Source organism: Schistosoma mansoni (assembly GCF_000237925.1).
Source record: "Schistosoma mansoni, WGS project CABG00000000 data, chromosome 5 unplaced supercontig 0198, strain Puerto Rico, whole genome shotgun sequence".
Lineage (NCBI taxonomy): Eukaryota > Metazoa > Platyhelminthes > Trematoda > Strigeidida > Schistosomatidae > Schistosoma > Schistosoma mansoni.
The window spans coordinates 361840-377920 of NW_017386019.1; the positions used below are offsets into that span (position 1 = coordinate 361840).

General features: G+C 39.3%; 1 protein-coding gene across 1 annotated transcript in view; it reads right to left on the reverse strand.

Moving 5' to 3' along the window:
- Positions 1 to 12102, reverse strand: part of Smp_129330 (acetyl-CoA C-acetyltransferase) — a gene marked incomplete at both ends in the record, with an annotated part of 36157 nt that extends 24055 nt beyond the window's left edge. The window contains 7 exons of the mRNA XM_018791074.1: positions 30 to 403; positions 3489 to 3610; positions 4476 to 4596; positions 5232 to 5394; positions 5497 to 6415; positions 11456 to 11679; positions 11874 to 12102. Coding sequence (XP_018645723.1) covers positions 30 to 403; positions 3489 to 3610; positions 4476 to 4596; positions 5232 to 5394; positions 5497 to 6415; positions 11456 to 11679; positions 11874 to 12102 — 2152 coding nt within the window. The remainder of the gene's footprint in view (positions 1 to 29; positions 404 to 3488; positions 3611 to 4475; positions 4597 to 5231; positions 5395 to 5496; positions 6416 to 11455; positions 11680 to 11873) is intronic.
- Positions 12103 to 16081: the final 3979 nt, after the last annotated feature.

Sequence of the window (16081 nt, forward strand, 5' to 3'; positions counted from 1 at the left end):
TACACGAATAATTTCAATGAAGAACTAACCTCGTTCAACTTCCAATACTGAATAAACATACACTGTGTCTGGACTATCAGCTGTCAAGTTACAACTTTGGTTTGAATCATTATTAAGTGAAACTGATTTATGATTTGGTCTTGACGAACAAAATTCTAGGAAACCAGATTCAGTTAGTTTCTGTGTAATGGCCATTTCGTTCCGCATTCTAGGCAATAAAGCATCTAAACGATAACAAAGCCATGGTTCCCATTCGGTAGATAGTAATTCACGAATATGCATTACTTGTTCAATGGATGAATAATAATAAACACACGGTTCATTGGCATATGAAATTGAAGGATTGCATTGATATTTTTTACAATTTTTTTGTTTATTATTTAACGCAGGCATAGGTTGACTACTATCACAATGGGATACTTTTGAAGTTAAATTGAGAGAATTGTTATCGGCAGAGTCAGTTGTACTATTAACATCAGAATTATCATTATTATTGTCGTCGATATCATCCTCATCATCCTTTACTTCTGGATCATCTTCCATTAATTCACGACCATATTCCATTTCCCATGAATTATCAACAAGCCCATCGTGAAATCCCATCAATTGTGGTTCACATTGACTAAAGTCAACCGGTTCACTACAATGAAACAGTACGTCATTACAAATGTAAGAGTAAACTAATAATACAACAAAATTTGAAGTTAATTTCACACATTATATGTAATACTTTTTTGATTGAAAACATTAAAAACAAACATTTGAAACAATGTGAGATTTAGAACAGATTTTAACTGTACTGGTTACCAGGGCAGATTACAGACTATTGTATACTCTGACCAGCCGCCTCAAGTTGGAATAAACTGATTAGTCTATTTTTAACTAATTGGGATGCCATAAAATTCATATTTACATTCTACGTAAACTCAAGTGTTTGGTTACCATATATTTATTGTTGTAGTTACTAGAATATATAGTGTGCGCTCCAAATTCTTGTCCTAAGTTGGGAAGAGTTGAGGAAAGTATATTATCCAAGGAATACTTTATGGTAGAACATAGTGGTTTACACCACATATCTAATTCACCAAGACAAATAAGCAAGAGATATTATCTGCATCTTTTCTTTGAAAAACTATTATTGAAGGAAGAAGTTTCAACAGTTTCAACACAACCGCCATGAGCAGGGATTTTCTGGCAGTGGCTATGAACCCATGGCCGTATGAGAGCATTTCGAGAAGAGCGAACTCTCCCTACCCTCAGACGTATCAGAGCATTTAGGGGCTAATATAGTAACTTCATTCAAATTCTGTAACTAACAACCTCAGTGTCTCAACTTGTGTATTTATTTATGCCAGTACATAAAAATCCTGATACAATAGGGGAGTACCAAGAAAATACGCTATACAAATGAGTGGATAATATTGTGGGGAAAAATAGTAGTAAAGGGTAGTATAATGAAGAAACTAAATGAACAATAATAGTATTCGATAGGAGCTACATTTCAATTAGGAATATAGACAATGAATATTTTATTTATTTAAAAGACTTCATTTCACGTGTACGGAGATTATAATTGAAAACTACACCAAGATGGCCACTGCCTTTTAGTGTAAGCCATATTTCATAACGTCTCAAACCACTAAGTTGTACGATCGACTATCTTTCATATCACGGCACTATCTCATAAACCGATCATTTTTCTGTTTTATCCATACTAATGTCGGTTTCGGTAAATAGTGAATGATGTGGAGGCCACTAAAATGAAATTTGTAAAGTATATCCAAGCCACTGAAGTCAGTCTTTCATTAGTGCCACAAAGTATTTCGAAATGGAAAGCAGACTCTCCCCACCCTCAGTCATACCAGGGCATCTGGGGGTCTTATATATCAGCGCAATACAAAAAGAACGCTTAAATCTATTTTTTCATGAAGAATAGTAAAATGGTGTCAAAATCTCGGCACAGTTGTAATTTAGTAATTTGAACACTTAACATTTATAATTCCAAAATTAAATCTGCTTTGTTTAAGACTTCCCAGTTGGTGTTATAATGTAGTTATAGTGTAAAAACGATTAGATCAATACTTTCACATTATGAAATTATACAGAATGAGATATATTTTTATTCATATCCCGGGAAACTTGAAAAGATGCCTCATTTTATAACATTAAAATATATTCTGTAACCTTACAAATGCTGGAGTTACAGATTAAAAGTCAAAGTAAAGGGATTTAGAACGATTGTATTGAATCTACGAATTTACCATCGAATTACATTGACCTGAACAGCTAAACACAGAAGACTGTCATAGTCAGTAAACTACTAAGATGGACTGAATTTCTGAGTTGTGCATGAAACGAAGCTCACAAATGCTTTCCAAAAGAAGACCGATGTCAGATAAGACTGACTTCTCTTACCTTTCCTCGTTCTTCTGGTCCCTGATTGGGTTGCGAAGACTTTCAAATCTCAGGGGAACCACAGAATACAGTAGACAGTCTAGATGCAACTGGGTGATTTGAACTTCGCAGATGACGGCTTTTTGTCCTATGGATGGAAACAAATGTAGATGGACACAACCAGTGTAGCACTAGCTTCCACCGCAGTAGGTCTCAATATTCACAAGAGGGAAAGTAAGATCCTGAGACAAAACACAGAGAGCACCAACCAAACTACATTTGACGGCGAAGATCTGGAAGAAGCATTATAAACAAGAAAAAGGATCTGATACAGAGGTAAGAAAAAGGATCTGATACAGAGGTAAGAGAAAATTCCTACTACTGAAGAATACCTGGAACTAAAAAACTGTTACACAACACTAAGGTCAAAATTCCCAACGCCAACGTTGTACGATGCTGAAAACTGAAGAACTGCCATAACCATCACCAAAGAAGTACAAGTATTTATAAACGAATGTCTATGCAAGATACTCTATACCCACTGGTTCGGCAATATCAGCATTAAACAACCGTGACAGACAATAAACCGGCTTCGATGCGAGAAAAAAAAACAGAAAAGGATGCTGGAGGTGCGGTAGGGAACACATTGAATAAGTGACCAAACTGAATCGTAAAGCAATCTCTAACTCAGGGTCCTCAATGAAGACAGGAAAGAGTTAGATCAAAAGGACAATTAGGGCCGGGAATTGTAGGTAGGCATCGAAAGAATGAATAGTATTTGACAACTAGAGATGAGCCCAAGACAGAGTTGGCTGAGGGTTCTTGGTTGGTGACCTAGGCTCCATGAGAAGGAAGAGGTTTGATTAATTCGAGAACTTCGACATGCTTAAATTTAAAGTATTATAGGAAAAATAAAAGGATGGAGTTCTTGTGCGAAAGAGAATTGGAAGATGGATCTGGTAAAGTGAGTTGGAACAGATGCGAATGAAGTGATTTTACTTGCAGAAAGATGATTACTGACTAGGTTTTTAAAAGTGGAAAACAAGCATATAACTGAAAGTTTCTTCGCAGGATCTTTCACTATAAAAACTTACATAATTAAACGTCGACTTATGTACCAATACAACCGACCCGCTCGATCTTTACCAATCGGTTCTTGATAATGTGCAACTCCACTCTTCTCTGCTTCTGATAGGCAATCTGTTACACCTGGAGTCTGTATAAAATAGATTTAACAAAGGGAAAATGTGTAAAGAACAAAGCAAACTATCATCTTAACAGTTAAAAATACAATACAACAAAACAGCCTGGTAAACTAATTACGAACAACAACCATATAATTATTAAGGAATAATGAAGTAAAACGCGAAATATATATATATATATATATATATATATATATATATATAGCTTGCCTATCATTAAGTAGAACCCTAAGAGGTTTCCTTGAAGCGTCTTTCTTACATCCAGTACGACGCACACAGATACGTGCTCGCACTAGAGCATGATCTGAATCTAAGCATGTGCTTTAGAATGAGCGACAGTCTTCTATCGAGCCCCTCCATCAGTGGCTGATAGCGATGTGATTTATTTGGGTCCAAAATAGGTCACATCGCTATCAGCCAGTGTGTTTACTCAAAGTGAAACAAAACTGGTACTATACCCGAAAGATTTAGGCTCTAAAACCTTTGGGACCTATGAGAAAGGTGATAGGGAGACTTCGTTAAGGTTTGTGGTTCGTTCATATGGATTATAGAGATCAGTAGATGATTTTATGAATATTTTTATGAATTTCTAATTAACTTGAAGCATGAACAAAACATCTCAAACCGAGATTTTCTTCACATAAACCCAGTAAATCACAAAAGTGCACCGTTAATACAAACAGATGATCACATATGATCATCTAGGATGCCCAAACAAATGTTAATTTTAGTGATTTGCAAATTTAAAGTAGCATCCATTTTAATTACAATGAAATAATCTAGACTAACAGATCCTACATAAAGCATCCCTTTGTGATAACACTATACAAAAAGCACAAATCTGTACGTAATATGTCTAAAACAAAAATATCTTACTCTTTTACGAATGCAGACTGGACAGATCCAACTAGTCGTTGGTACAGAGGATAGTGGAGGATTTAAACAATGTAGATGAAATACAGCTGTGCATCCATCACAACACAACACCTCTCCGCTTCTATAAAGTAAAAAAACAATATAACAGAAATGTGTGGGCAAGTTCGCATTGCCTGAAGAAATTAAATTAAAACTACTTAGTGTTGATGTTAATCTTTAATTATGAAATAATGTCAGCGCTATTGAGAGCGATTCTGAACCATGTCAGCTAACACCTCCAATCATGTAGACCCCAACCAGATAACCTACATCTAGCTACAAAACTCAGTCCGATTGTTGGTGATTTCATATACTGATGCCAAATCTTGGTTAGATCACAGCTTTTTTTCAACCTATTACTACACTAGCCATCATCACCCGTCGAGGTAATCGGTGGTTGAGCATACATGATACATGTCTCAACTACTCCAGTTGACAAAGATTCAGTGCCTCGACAGTCAATTATATATGTATACATTTGTGTACAGACTGTAAAGGGGGAAAATCGACTTCTAGATGATATATAGTAAACATGCTATTCAGTTTTATGACTATGAAAGTTTCGACCTCATGAATAAAATTACAAGTGAATAAAACTAAGTGAATGGTAGCTTTATTAGATGTTTACTGAACACAACATTCTTGGACAGTAAAAAATTGAGTTTCCTAATAATATATGTACACATAACGAACTGCAAGATATAAACCTTTACTTACTGGTGACAAACACGACAATAATCTTCGTGTGTCATTAAACCTTCCCGAAGTATATCACCTCTGACTGGACCAGTTGCCAGGAACAAGCTCGTAAGACCACGCAAAACAGCTATGCGTGATTTAATTGGCACGAATGGATAATCTGGATTCAAGGGAATCAGATCTGAAGGAAACAAGGCAGCAGTAAGCACTATATCCGCTCCGCCTGATCCAGTGGGACCACCAACTGAGCCAGCAGCTGTTGTTGTATTGGCAGCAGACAAACGAGCAGCTGCCTCAGTGGATTTAATACTAGACAAATAATTGGCTAGTAGGTATGGCCATGTGAACCGATCTAGCAAGTAAAACGTCAGGTTTACTGAATCTCTGCAATCAACAGGACACATTGTAGTTCCATTAGCTTCATCTTCGCGTAACAGAGCTTTGAGTAGAACCATATGAGCTTCAGCAAGTAAGTTGGAATTTTCATCAGATATAAGAGAAGCTGCAAAGTCTTCCAACCTGAATGGAGATAACCGTAGCAAAGAACCGTAACGCCGAAGTACTTCGTATATAGACAAAACATCGAGAATATATTCACGAGGACACGCAAGATCATTCGCCGATGATGGTAGAATAAGAGAGGGGGAACGAAATCTTAGCTCTATAGGATCCATTTCGAGCATTTTTTGAGTATGTGGGTCGTTAAGAGAGGCATTAGTAACCGTTGTGCGTAAAGCATTCAGATCGTTACTGCTGGCAACACTGAGAGATTCACACTTAAGATTGGATTTTTCTTCCTCGGAATTAGAGGGGATGACAGGAGATGGAGGTGGTGGTAGCATATCTAAGACGGATTGTCGGAAAGGTGACGCTGGTTCCTGATAGTCCTCCTCGTTCTGTTCATGAATATCATCTAAGGATCTCGGATAATCGCTTTCTTGTAAAAAGCCACTTCGACCTGCACCTTTGTCATCAAGTTCACTGAGATCATCGCTATCACTAACCTCTCTAAATCCTGCTAAAGCAGCATAATTTTGTCTTTTGTTTCGATTGCTGAACTCACGCTGACTACCAGACTGACAGCTTAAATTGCTATCTGAATTTACAGGAGTTTGAAATTGATGAGTTATTAACGGATCGACTTTTGCGCTGCCTCTTCTACCTTGTGCATTAGCACGTGCAGCAGCTCGTGCTTCCATTTCCTAGAGGAAAATAACCGCAAACACATTGAAATAGAGAGCAGAATAACAGTTAAAAACGATTTTCTTTCTAAAATTATAATTCGATATTTATTTTTCGAAACAGAAATTTATTTCGATAGCCAAAGACATTGTCCCACAAGATAATCTTGGAAATCTGGGACACAAGTGGCCCCATAAGTTCCCACTTTTATTCAGCACGTTTAAAAATGAAACGCCAGTTTAGTGTTAATGTTCAAATGATTGTTTTGCAAGAATACAAATCAAAGGAATTGGGTGTCTATCAGTCTTTCATTTGGAGAATATTATATCAATGTCTGGAACTTTATAATATCGAGTTGATAAAAATCTATGTGCCTTAAAGTAACAAATATGAATAGTTCACCAATATTTGTGCGAAATACTTAGCTTCTCAGTTTTCATGTATTCTGAACAACCTAACTGGTTGACAATAACTTCCCACTCACAGGGTCTGTATACCATATTCAAGCCCGATCGTTGCTGCTACCTTGACGTGGTGGTCGGGCTTGCCTATCGTGATGAAGCAATCGAGCTATGCTGGCTGGAACAATCGTTCCTCGAGGTCCTACTATGCCAGACAGGTCGGTTGAAGAGCGGTGAGACTAAAAGCAGCAATCCCAAGGTCCGAAGGCGAAGTCGTACTGCTGACTGTACAGAGGTGTGACAGCAGTAAGGTGTTTCCTTCAGACAACCAGCATGACAGCGATGCTGCCTTCCCACAAGGAGGGGTGGGGTTAGAAAAGGTCGACCCTAAAAATGCACACCTCGCCTTATCCCACGGATATCCGTCTCCGGCGGTGAGGTTTTTTTGAAGAACGGAGCTAACACAAAAACTACCCACAAAAAGGTCGTGTGTGACCGACCTCAAGCAGTTGTCCCTTGGGCACTGCGGTCACGCTCTCAGGTCATTAAGACCACTTCTAACCCAATTTCCTTTTCAGGTACCTCTAGAAGAATCCTTCCACGGTGTGGGCAACCGGGAAGTGATAACTGCCCTCATACCTCTAACAACACTCAAGACCACTGTATTCATAATCAATCTCCTTCTTCACTTCCTACTATTCCTTCTACCTTGACTTTCAACACTAAACTTCCTGTTCCGGTTTCCTCCTCAAGTGTCACCATGGCCAACGATTCTAGTGCGCGAAACGCTGTCCCAGGTCTACTAAAACCTCGCTCCAAACTACACATTGGAGCCTTCAACGTACGTACTTTAAGCCAAATCGGTCAACAGGCCTCCTTAGCTAAAACTCTAGAATCTCGTACCATTGATGTATGCTGTGTCTCCGAAACACGCATACAGGATCCCAGTGTGGTCATTCACTTGACCTCACCTCGCCAAAATGGACAGCCGACGAAATACACCCTCCGTGTATCTGGCGACCCGTTGGCTAGTTCTCGCGGACTTGCAGGTGTAGGCATAGCACTAAGTACAAGGGCAGAACAGGCACTACTAGAATGGATCCCCGTTAACAGTCGCCTGTGTGCTGTCCGGCTAAATGGCTCCGTAAGAACTCGGAAGGATAGGGACACACGTCGTTGCCTTTTCGTCGTTTCTGCCTACGCTCCCACTGACTGCAGCCATGATGAAGTAAAAGATGACTTTTACAGAAAACTCTCTGAGCTTCTTCAGAAAGCTAAGCGCTCAGACATAGTAGTCGTAGCGGGTGACTTTAATGCCCAGGTAGGCAGCTTAAATCAAACAGAAAGACATTTAGGTGGGTGTTTTAGTATTCCGGCTCAACGAACCGATAATGGTGATCGTCTGTTGCAACTATGCTCAGACAATCGTTTATTTTTAGCAAGCACTAATTTTAAACATAAGGAGAGACATCGTCTAACATGGCGACCACCTGCACCAAACCAACGATGGACTCAAATAGACCATATTGTCATCAGTCATCGTTGGAGAGGCTCAATAGAAGATTGTCGCTCGTATTGGAATACTTGTTTAGACTCTGATCACGCTTTAATACGAGCGCGCATTTGTCTGCGCCTCAATGGACGCAGGAAAATTACACTAAGAAGACCCATTAGGATTGAACTGGAGGACGAGAAAGCCAAATGCGAATTCCAGAAACAACTGAGTTCACATCTAGGCAGTTCTGTAAACGAGACTGACCCAGATGCTGCTTGGAAAGACATACGAACAGCTGTGGAAACAGCAGTCACATCTATTAGTCATTTAAACCATAGGGCTCCAAAAAACCAGTGGATTTCCTCTAAGTCTATTTCACTGATGGATTCGCGTAAACTCATCCCATCAGGCTCTGAACACGACGAAGAGCGTAAAGAAATTAGATCTAGGTTAACTAAAAGTCTAAGGAACGATCGTGAGCAGTGGTGGGCAACGAAAGCAAAAGAGATGGAAAAGGCAGCGGCTGTAGGCAACACCAGGCAACTATTCAGACTAATAAAAGAAACCGGAATTAAGAAGTCAAGTGTAAGTGAGACAATCTCCGAAAAAGACGGAACCCTTATCTGCTCTCAACCTAAACGTTTAGAACGATGGGCGGAACACTTTAAGGAGCAGTTGAGCTGGCCTTCAGCTACTGCACAACTACCCACTATTCCCAGAAAACCTGAATGGAACATTGAGGTAGGCCCCCCGACCCTACTTGAAGTTCAAAAGGCTATAAGTAATCTGAAACGAGGAAAAGCAGCTGGTCCTGATGGATTGGCTCCAGAGGTCTTTAAATATGGTGGCCCAATTTTAGCGATTAGGTTGACTAATATTCTGGCTAAAATCTGGGAGACGGATGTAATCCCATCCGACTGGTCACAATCACTGATTGTCCCAATATATAAAAAGGGGTCCAAATCATCCTGCGATAACCATAGAGGGATTAGTCTGACTAACATAGCATCTAAAATACTAGCCTCAATAATTATCGGGCGCCTAACTAAGACTCGTGAACTGCAAACACGAGAAAATCAGGCTGGCTTCAGACCTGGTCGTGGCTGTATCGACCACATATTCACCATTCGTCAAGTTTTAGAGCACAGACACGCTTATCGGCGTCCGACAATGATAGTTTTTCTTGACTTGAAAGCAGCATTTAACTCTGTAGACCGAGAGGTTCTGTGGCAGTGTCTGTCATTGAAAGGTGTACCTGAGAAGTACATAAACCTTTTGAAGGCTCTTTACTCGAACACTATTAGTCGAGTAAGAGCTTATGGCGAACTGTCATATGATTTTACAACCTCAAGTGGTGTCCGTCAAGGCTGTCCACTATCCCCGTTTTTGTTTAACTTCATTATAGACCTGTTGCTGCAAATAACACTCTATTCGACTGAATCTACAGGAATTGATCTCCTACCAGGGGGACCACTAAGCGACTTAGAATACGCAGATGACATAGTCCTGTTTGGTGAAGACGCTGATAAAATGCAGAGTCTTCTGTTGGAACTCAGTAATAATGCCAGGATGTTTGGGATGCGTTTCTCCCCATCCAAATGTAAATTGTTACTCCAGGACTGGCCTGCGTCAACACCCGAACTAAGGATAGGGAGTGAAGTAGTCGAACGCGTCGACAACTTCACTTATCTTGGAAGTCTGATCAGCCCTAATGGGTTGGTGTCTGACGAAATCTCTGCACGGATTCAAAAAGCTCGTTTGGCTTTTGCCAACCTACGTCACCTATGGCGAAGACGAGATATCCGTCTATCAATTAAGGGACGAGTATACTGCGCAGCAGTTCGCTCTGTTCTACTTTACGGCTGTGAAACATGGCCATTAAGAGTAGAAGATACTCGTAGGTTACTAGTATTTGACCACAGATGTCTTAGAAATATTGCTCGCATCTGCTGGGATAACCGAGTAAGTAATAGTGAGGTTAGACGCAGAGTATTAGGGAATGATGGTAAATCAGTTGATGAGGTCATGAATCTTCATCGACTGAGATGGTTGGGCCATGTGTTACGTATGCCTGAACACCGATTACCACGACGCGCTATGATGACTAGTATTGGGGACGGTTGGAAGAGAGTTAGGGGCGGCCAAACCAAAACATAGCATCAGTGCTTGAAGTCACTAACTTCTAGCCTGAGCCATGTTGGCAGATGCAGACTACCTGGTTGGGGTCCGCGTGACTATCGTAACCAATGGTTGGAGACTCTAGGTGACATGGCTCAGAATCGATCACAATGGCGTAGGTGTATACACTCTTTATCTTCCCTTAAACCTTGAGACTAAAATTGCTTCATATCTCCCTTCCTATACTATATCCTTATATACAACCTATAATTTATATACTACTACCAACACTAAATTAACTACTATTAATCCGGTGTTGATCTTGTGCTAACGAGGTATGGCAACTTGGACCGATGCATATATGTGCCTGGTCCTACGTTGTAGCTGACTGACTGACTGACCATATTCAAGTTCATCTTGACGTCCCAGACTTATGGTATCCCATGCATTGTTTTGATAATATGAGAAACATTAACTAGTAAATACTAATAGTGACTGGATATTTTCAACTCCCTATAACTAAATCTCGTCATAAATTTATACTGTAACTCCTGCTTCGTTGTAAAGCAACAGAAAAATAGCTGGTAAATCTAGACCACTGAGACCAACTTCATATCACTTTGCCCAATGACTCCAAACACCCATTGTGGGAACCGCGTGGACCATGATCAGTTAGTTTGCACTTATCTATATTTAATCGGAACACGTTAGGTGTGACAAAACCCTTGATATGGAATTTTGACAAAATGTTAGTCTCCAGTGATTACACCGACTGATTTGACATACTTCATGAACCTTCTGCAGAATGCAGTACTCGTTTATAACTGACACTTTATGAATCTAAGAACAAAGTTACAGAATGTAGAACTGCGAGTTCCTTATTACATTAGTGACCCCAGATGTAGTCCACGCATATTCAGTGACTTGTGGAATTTTTAGACAATATAATGTACGTATAAACACGCAGACTACTATGGTGGACTAATGACCCAGTCAATATGGGACACTAAAAATATTAAAAATGCCGACAAAATAAATAAACCCACACGTCTTTTCCTGGACACTTCTTCAGCATCTTCCCGCATTTTTTCCTCTTCTAGCCTTCTAAAATACTCATCATCATCCAATTCATCCTCAAGGCCTATATTAGGCTCATCTGAATCACTTGACTCTAGCCACGGTTGACTTGGGTCGATTGGACGCTTTCGAGCTCCATTTCTACTACCCTTTGGACGTCCACGTTTTTTACCTTGTTGTCTTCGAGACTCAGCTGGAGAAAAACAAACATGATTTATTAGTTTCGAGCTATCAGATACATGCACAACTACAACCAATCACTGATACTAACGGTAAAAACAAAAAACTAACCAGACCAATCATATAGTTGGTTTCAAAATAGCATATATTACAGAAATATATCGCATAAATGTTAAATGTAAAGATAACTGATGATAACTAACGTACCATTACTCCCGGGTATTGAGGTACTATCATCATCCTTAAGCATTTTCTCATAATTTATCAAGTCGTTCTGACCGATCACATTTTGTTTTGAGTTTTCTTTGATTTGGTCCCAATTTGCGATCTCAACAGGGTTGAGGAAAACGACTTTCGTCCGCTTTTTCACACCAGCCAACGCACTGGCAGCACCACCCCCTGCAAGGCCATTCGTGCCAGCTGAGGACGAATCCATTTCGGCCTCTTTGAGAGGCAAGGTAAGAAAATCTCAAGGTCACAAAAATGGTCCAGAGAACGAGTAAGCGCGCGTCGCAATTTTTTGAAAAAGACCCTAGCCACTTAAACAAGCAATACACTATGTTTTCTTCACACCGTAATCAACACAAAATGGGAATGACTGTACGCTTAGAATTATTGGCATCCTCGACCGCTTGTCTTTCCCACATATTCTTACTAATGAGATGTCCTAGTTGACAGAAGACACCGCTATTTCAGACACTTCACTAGTGTTCATATGGTGTCGTTTCAATCCTGTTAACTAGTCCCACATTCCATTTTAAAATTTGTCTTGAAATCCTTTTTGGACTAGATAATGTAATCTATCATATTCTCAATTGTAACGAAAGTTCCTAAAATCTTACAACATATGTCACTTATTAAAGGTCTTTACTCTGAGTTCGTTAGGCAATCTAAACCCATAAAAATCTTAAGATTGTAGATAATTACCATCTTCCTGATGTGTATTTGATATCAAAACTTATCTTTCATGTGATGAGGTAGTTGTTTCTGGTTATTTATAGTGATTGTAATTATTGTAAGTGTATAGACGTACTCTAGCGATAAATAAATCACTAAAACAAACTTTTCTAAGTCTTCGACATTGATTCTGACCCCATTAGTTTTACTGGACATACCCTGCTGAAAGCTTTAAATCATGCATCTACACAAGGTCACAAGTGGGTACGCAGTGATGCGAATATCTTGCAACTACTAGCCATCTAAGATCGAACACTTCTCAACTTATACAAATCCTTTCGAGTATATCTTTGGACTAATTCATTCTTGACTTTTAATTTGGCTGGGTGTGGTGTTTGTATGAGCTGACGATTCATTTGTACTTGATGACTGTCTGATTTCTAATTCCAAATACAATACATTCTTTTGTGCTCATCTAGCACTTCTTGGTTAAATTAGGTTATGTATACATATATTAAGTTAGAAGTCTGTAGAACTTATCAATATTTATTTACTTAAGATGCTGAAAGTTGAAACGCAAAGGACAAATTTAAGCGAGCTTTAAAATCTGAATGCAAAACGTTATGAGTATTTTCTTTTTCATTGGAAGAGATAATGAAAAACGGGCATTATTATCTTTTTATTTTCTGTATTATTTATCCATGGTAAAAGAAAAATGTCAAGTACTTTTACGCCATAGCTTAAAAATCACTCAATTTCCTCACTGTCATTTAGTTAACATCATGATTATATCAAAAGGACACGTAACAAGTAAAATTGTTAAAACCCCCCTTTTGGAGTCCTTTTAGGGTTTTAGATGATCCCACGTCGGAGACTTTTTATGAGACTTCATGATGAAAGCAGAGATTTTTCGGAAGTCGGAAAAGTCTGATATGCCTCTTGACAATCAGATCAACAATTAACATAGGTCTCTGTAGCATCGAGACGATGTGGACGATCTGGATGACCACATAAACTGTTGCGGAAGTGTAAAAGATACAACTTTGCGTGGACAGTCACAAATACACCACATTAGATCCATGCTGCACAGAGAAGAACAGCCTTAAGAGAGGTGTTGCTGTACACGGAGAAAACATAATCACCACACATCACGAGGTGATCTGATGACGTCCAAAGAAGCACTAAAAGCATTTATAGGATGAGAATCTCATGGACCCAAGATCATCAAAGCTGTAGTTGATCGTTTGGAAACTCTTAGGACAGGACTTGATCATTCTGACGTGAGAACTAAACGCTTGGGTAGTAATGGATAACACCGGGTATGGAGATATAAAAGAACAGAATGAACTGGAAGGAAGGAACGAGAGTGGTGAGCGATCTGCAAATATATGTGCACTCAACAAGTTGGATATAGGAGGCAGAATATTACCCCACGAACGCATACACAAAGCTACATGTGTATCTTCAGATAACACTACAGAGAATCAGATCGATCATACTTGCATCAGCAAAAAACTTACAAATTCAATGGAAGACATGAGAACCAGGATGGGAGCTGACATTGCTTCAGATCGTCATCTGGTTATGGCCAAGATGTAACTGAATCTAAAGAAACACTGGACAGCTGGACAAACAGCATTAAAACGGTTCAATACAGTCTTTCTTCGACATACTGACGATTTCAACGAATTCAAGATTGTTCTCAACAAAAGGTTCCAAGCCCTACAAGATCTACCCACATTAAAAGAAACAACGATCGAGGACAATCGGAAAGAGATCAAAGAAGCACTAATTTGGCCTTGTCAGTGGGTTCTGGGCCTCATGAAGCATCATCATAGGAATGGATTTCTACCAAAACCCTGGGTAGGATCTTTAAAGCAAGAAGAATAAGAAGACAGCGATTAACAACAGTCAAACAAGAAAGGAGGAAGGTAAGGCACGAGCTGAATACACAGAAGCAAACGAGCGAGCAAATAGAGCAATAGAAGCCTGCAGGCGGAAATACGTAGAAGATTTAGTGATAACAGCAGAAAAAGCTACAGGAAAAGGAAATATGGGGCAAATATATGATATAACGAAGAAACTGATAGGGACATGTAGTAAGCCAGAGAGACCAGTCAAGGGCAAATAAGGCAAGTCAAACACTGGGACTAAAGGACAACAGAACGGGTGGGCAGAGCATTTTGTAAAACTGTTAAATGGGCCAGCGTCACTAAACCCGTCGAACATTGGAGTGGTTTCAAGCTGGTGGACACCCCTCGTTCTACGGATAGCAGAAACCAGGCTAGTAATGAATAGGTCACTATTTAGATCGTGTAAGGTCCAGTGGAGTGCCTGGTTTTTTTGAATACACAAAACTTTTCATAATGCGGTATGAAATAATAAGAAATATAATGCCTATACCAAATAAGGAAATGAATGAATACTTGAGCTGTAATGTTCTGGCATTTACTGAGATGTTTGCGATCAATTCTTAACCAATCAGCCAAAGATGTTAAATCAACACCTTCAAACCTTCCTATTGATATTACCCTACCAATGATTGTAGGAAACAGCATGGTCATCACTCAAACCAAGAGCGGAGAAGCAGTAGGGCCTGACAACACGTTAGATGAAGCATTGAAGTCAGACATAGAGGTAACTGCAAACACGCTTCACATTCTATTCAGGAAGTTTAGATTAAAAAGAAGGATATCTCACCAGGATACCAAAGAACGGAAATCTGTGCAAACATGAGAAGCACTGTTGTCAGTACCAGTAAAATTTTTCGACCGAATGTTGTTTTGTACCGAGTGAGAACACATTTAGGGACAGTCGAATGTATTTGTACACAAAATTACAGAACGTTTTAGTAAAATCTGAGAACCACACAGTAATTGCTACATTTGCAAAATGTCAATCAATTGTCTCAAATTTGACTGTTCTTTTTGTAAATGTCAATCAATCGTCTCAGTTTTGATTGTTCCTTCATTTCCACACCACTCATTCACTGTTCTAGTTCTCTTTTCTTCTCTATTCTTAACCTTCAGCCTCCAGTCATTTCACTTCCGACTGACCACAAATATTACTCATATCTGTCGACATCAGTAGCACACACAACAGTTGAACTGGATAAGAGCTTCAGAAAACGCTTAACTTCAAGATCAACAGGCTGGGTTCTGCAAGGATAGGTGGCGCACAAACCATATCGCGACACTACGAATCATTGTGGAGTAGTCAGTTAACTAGAATTTGTCACTACATTGTAGGGTGTGATCGATAAACGAACCCATCAATCTCACAACCACATTAACTCTCTTTGACATTGAATGATCATGTCTTGCTTACACATCAATTATAATTTTATGTTCACCATAAAACAATATTCGCTTCGTTGAGTCATTTTCTTTATCTTCTAGTAACTGTTCAAAATTTTATATAAGAACTCTCGTCTAAATTAGAGCGAATAGTTTCACAGTATTTGAGCGCCGAGTTGATGTAAGACATTAAATAGGAATAATATATTTGTAAAATCTGGA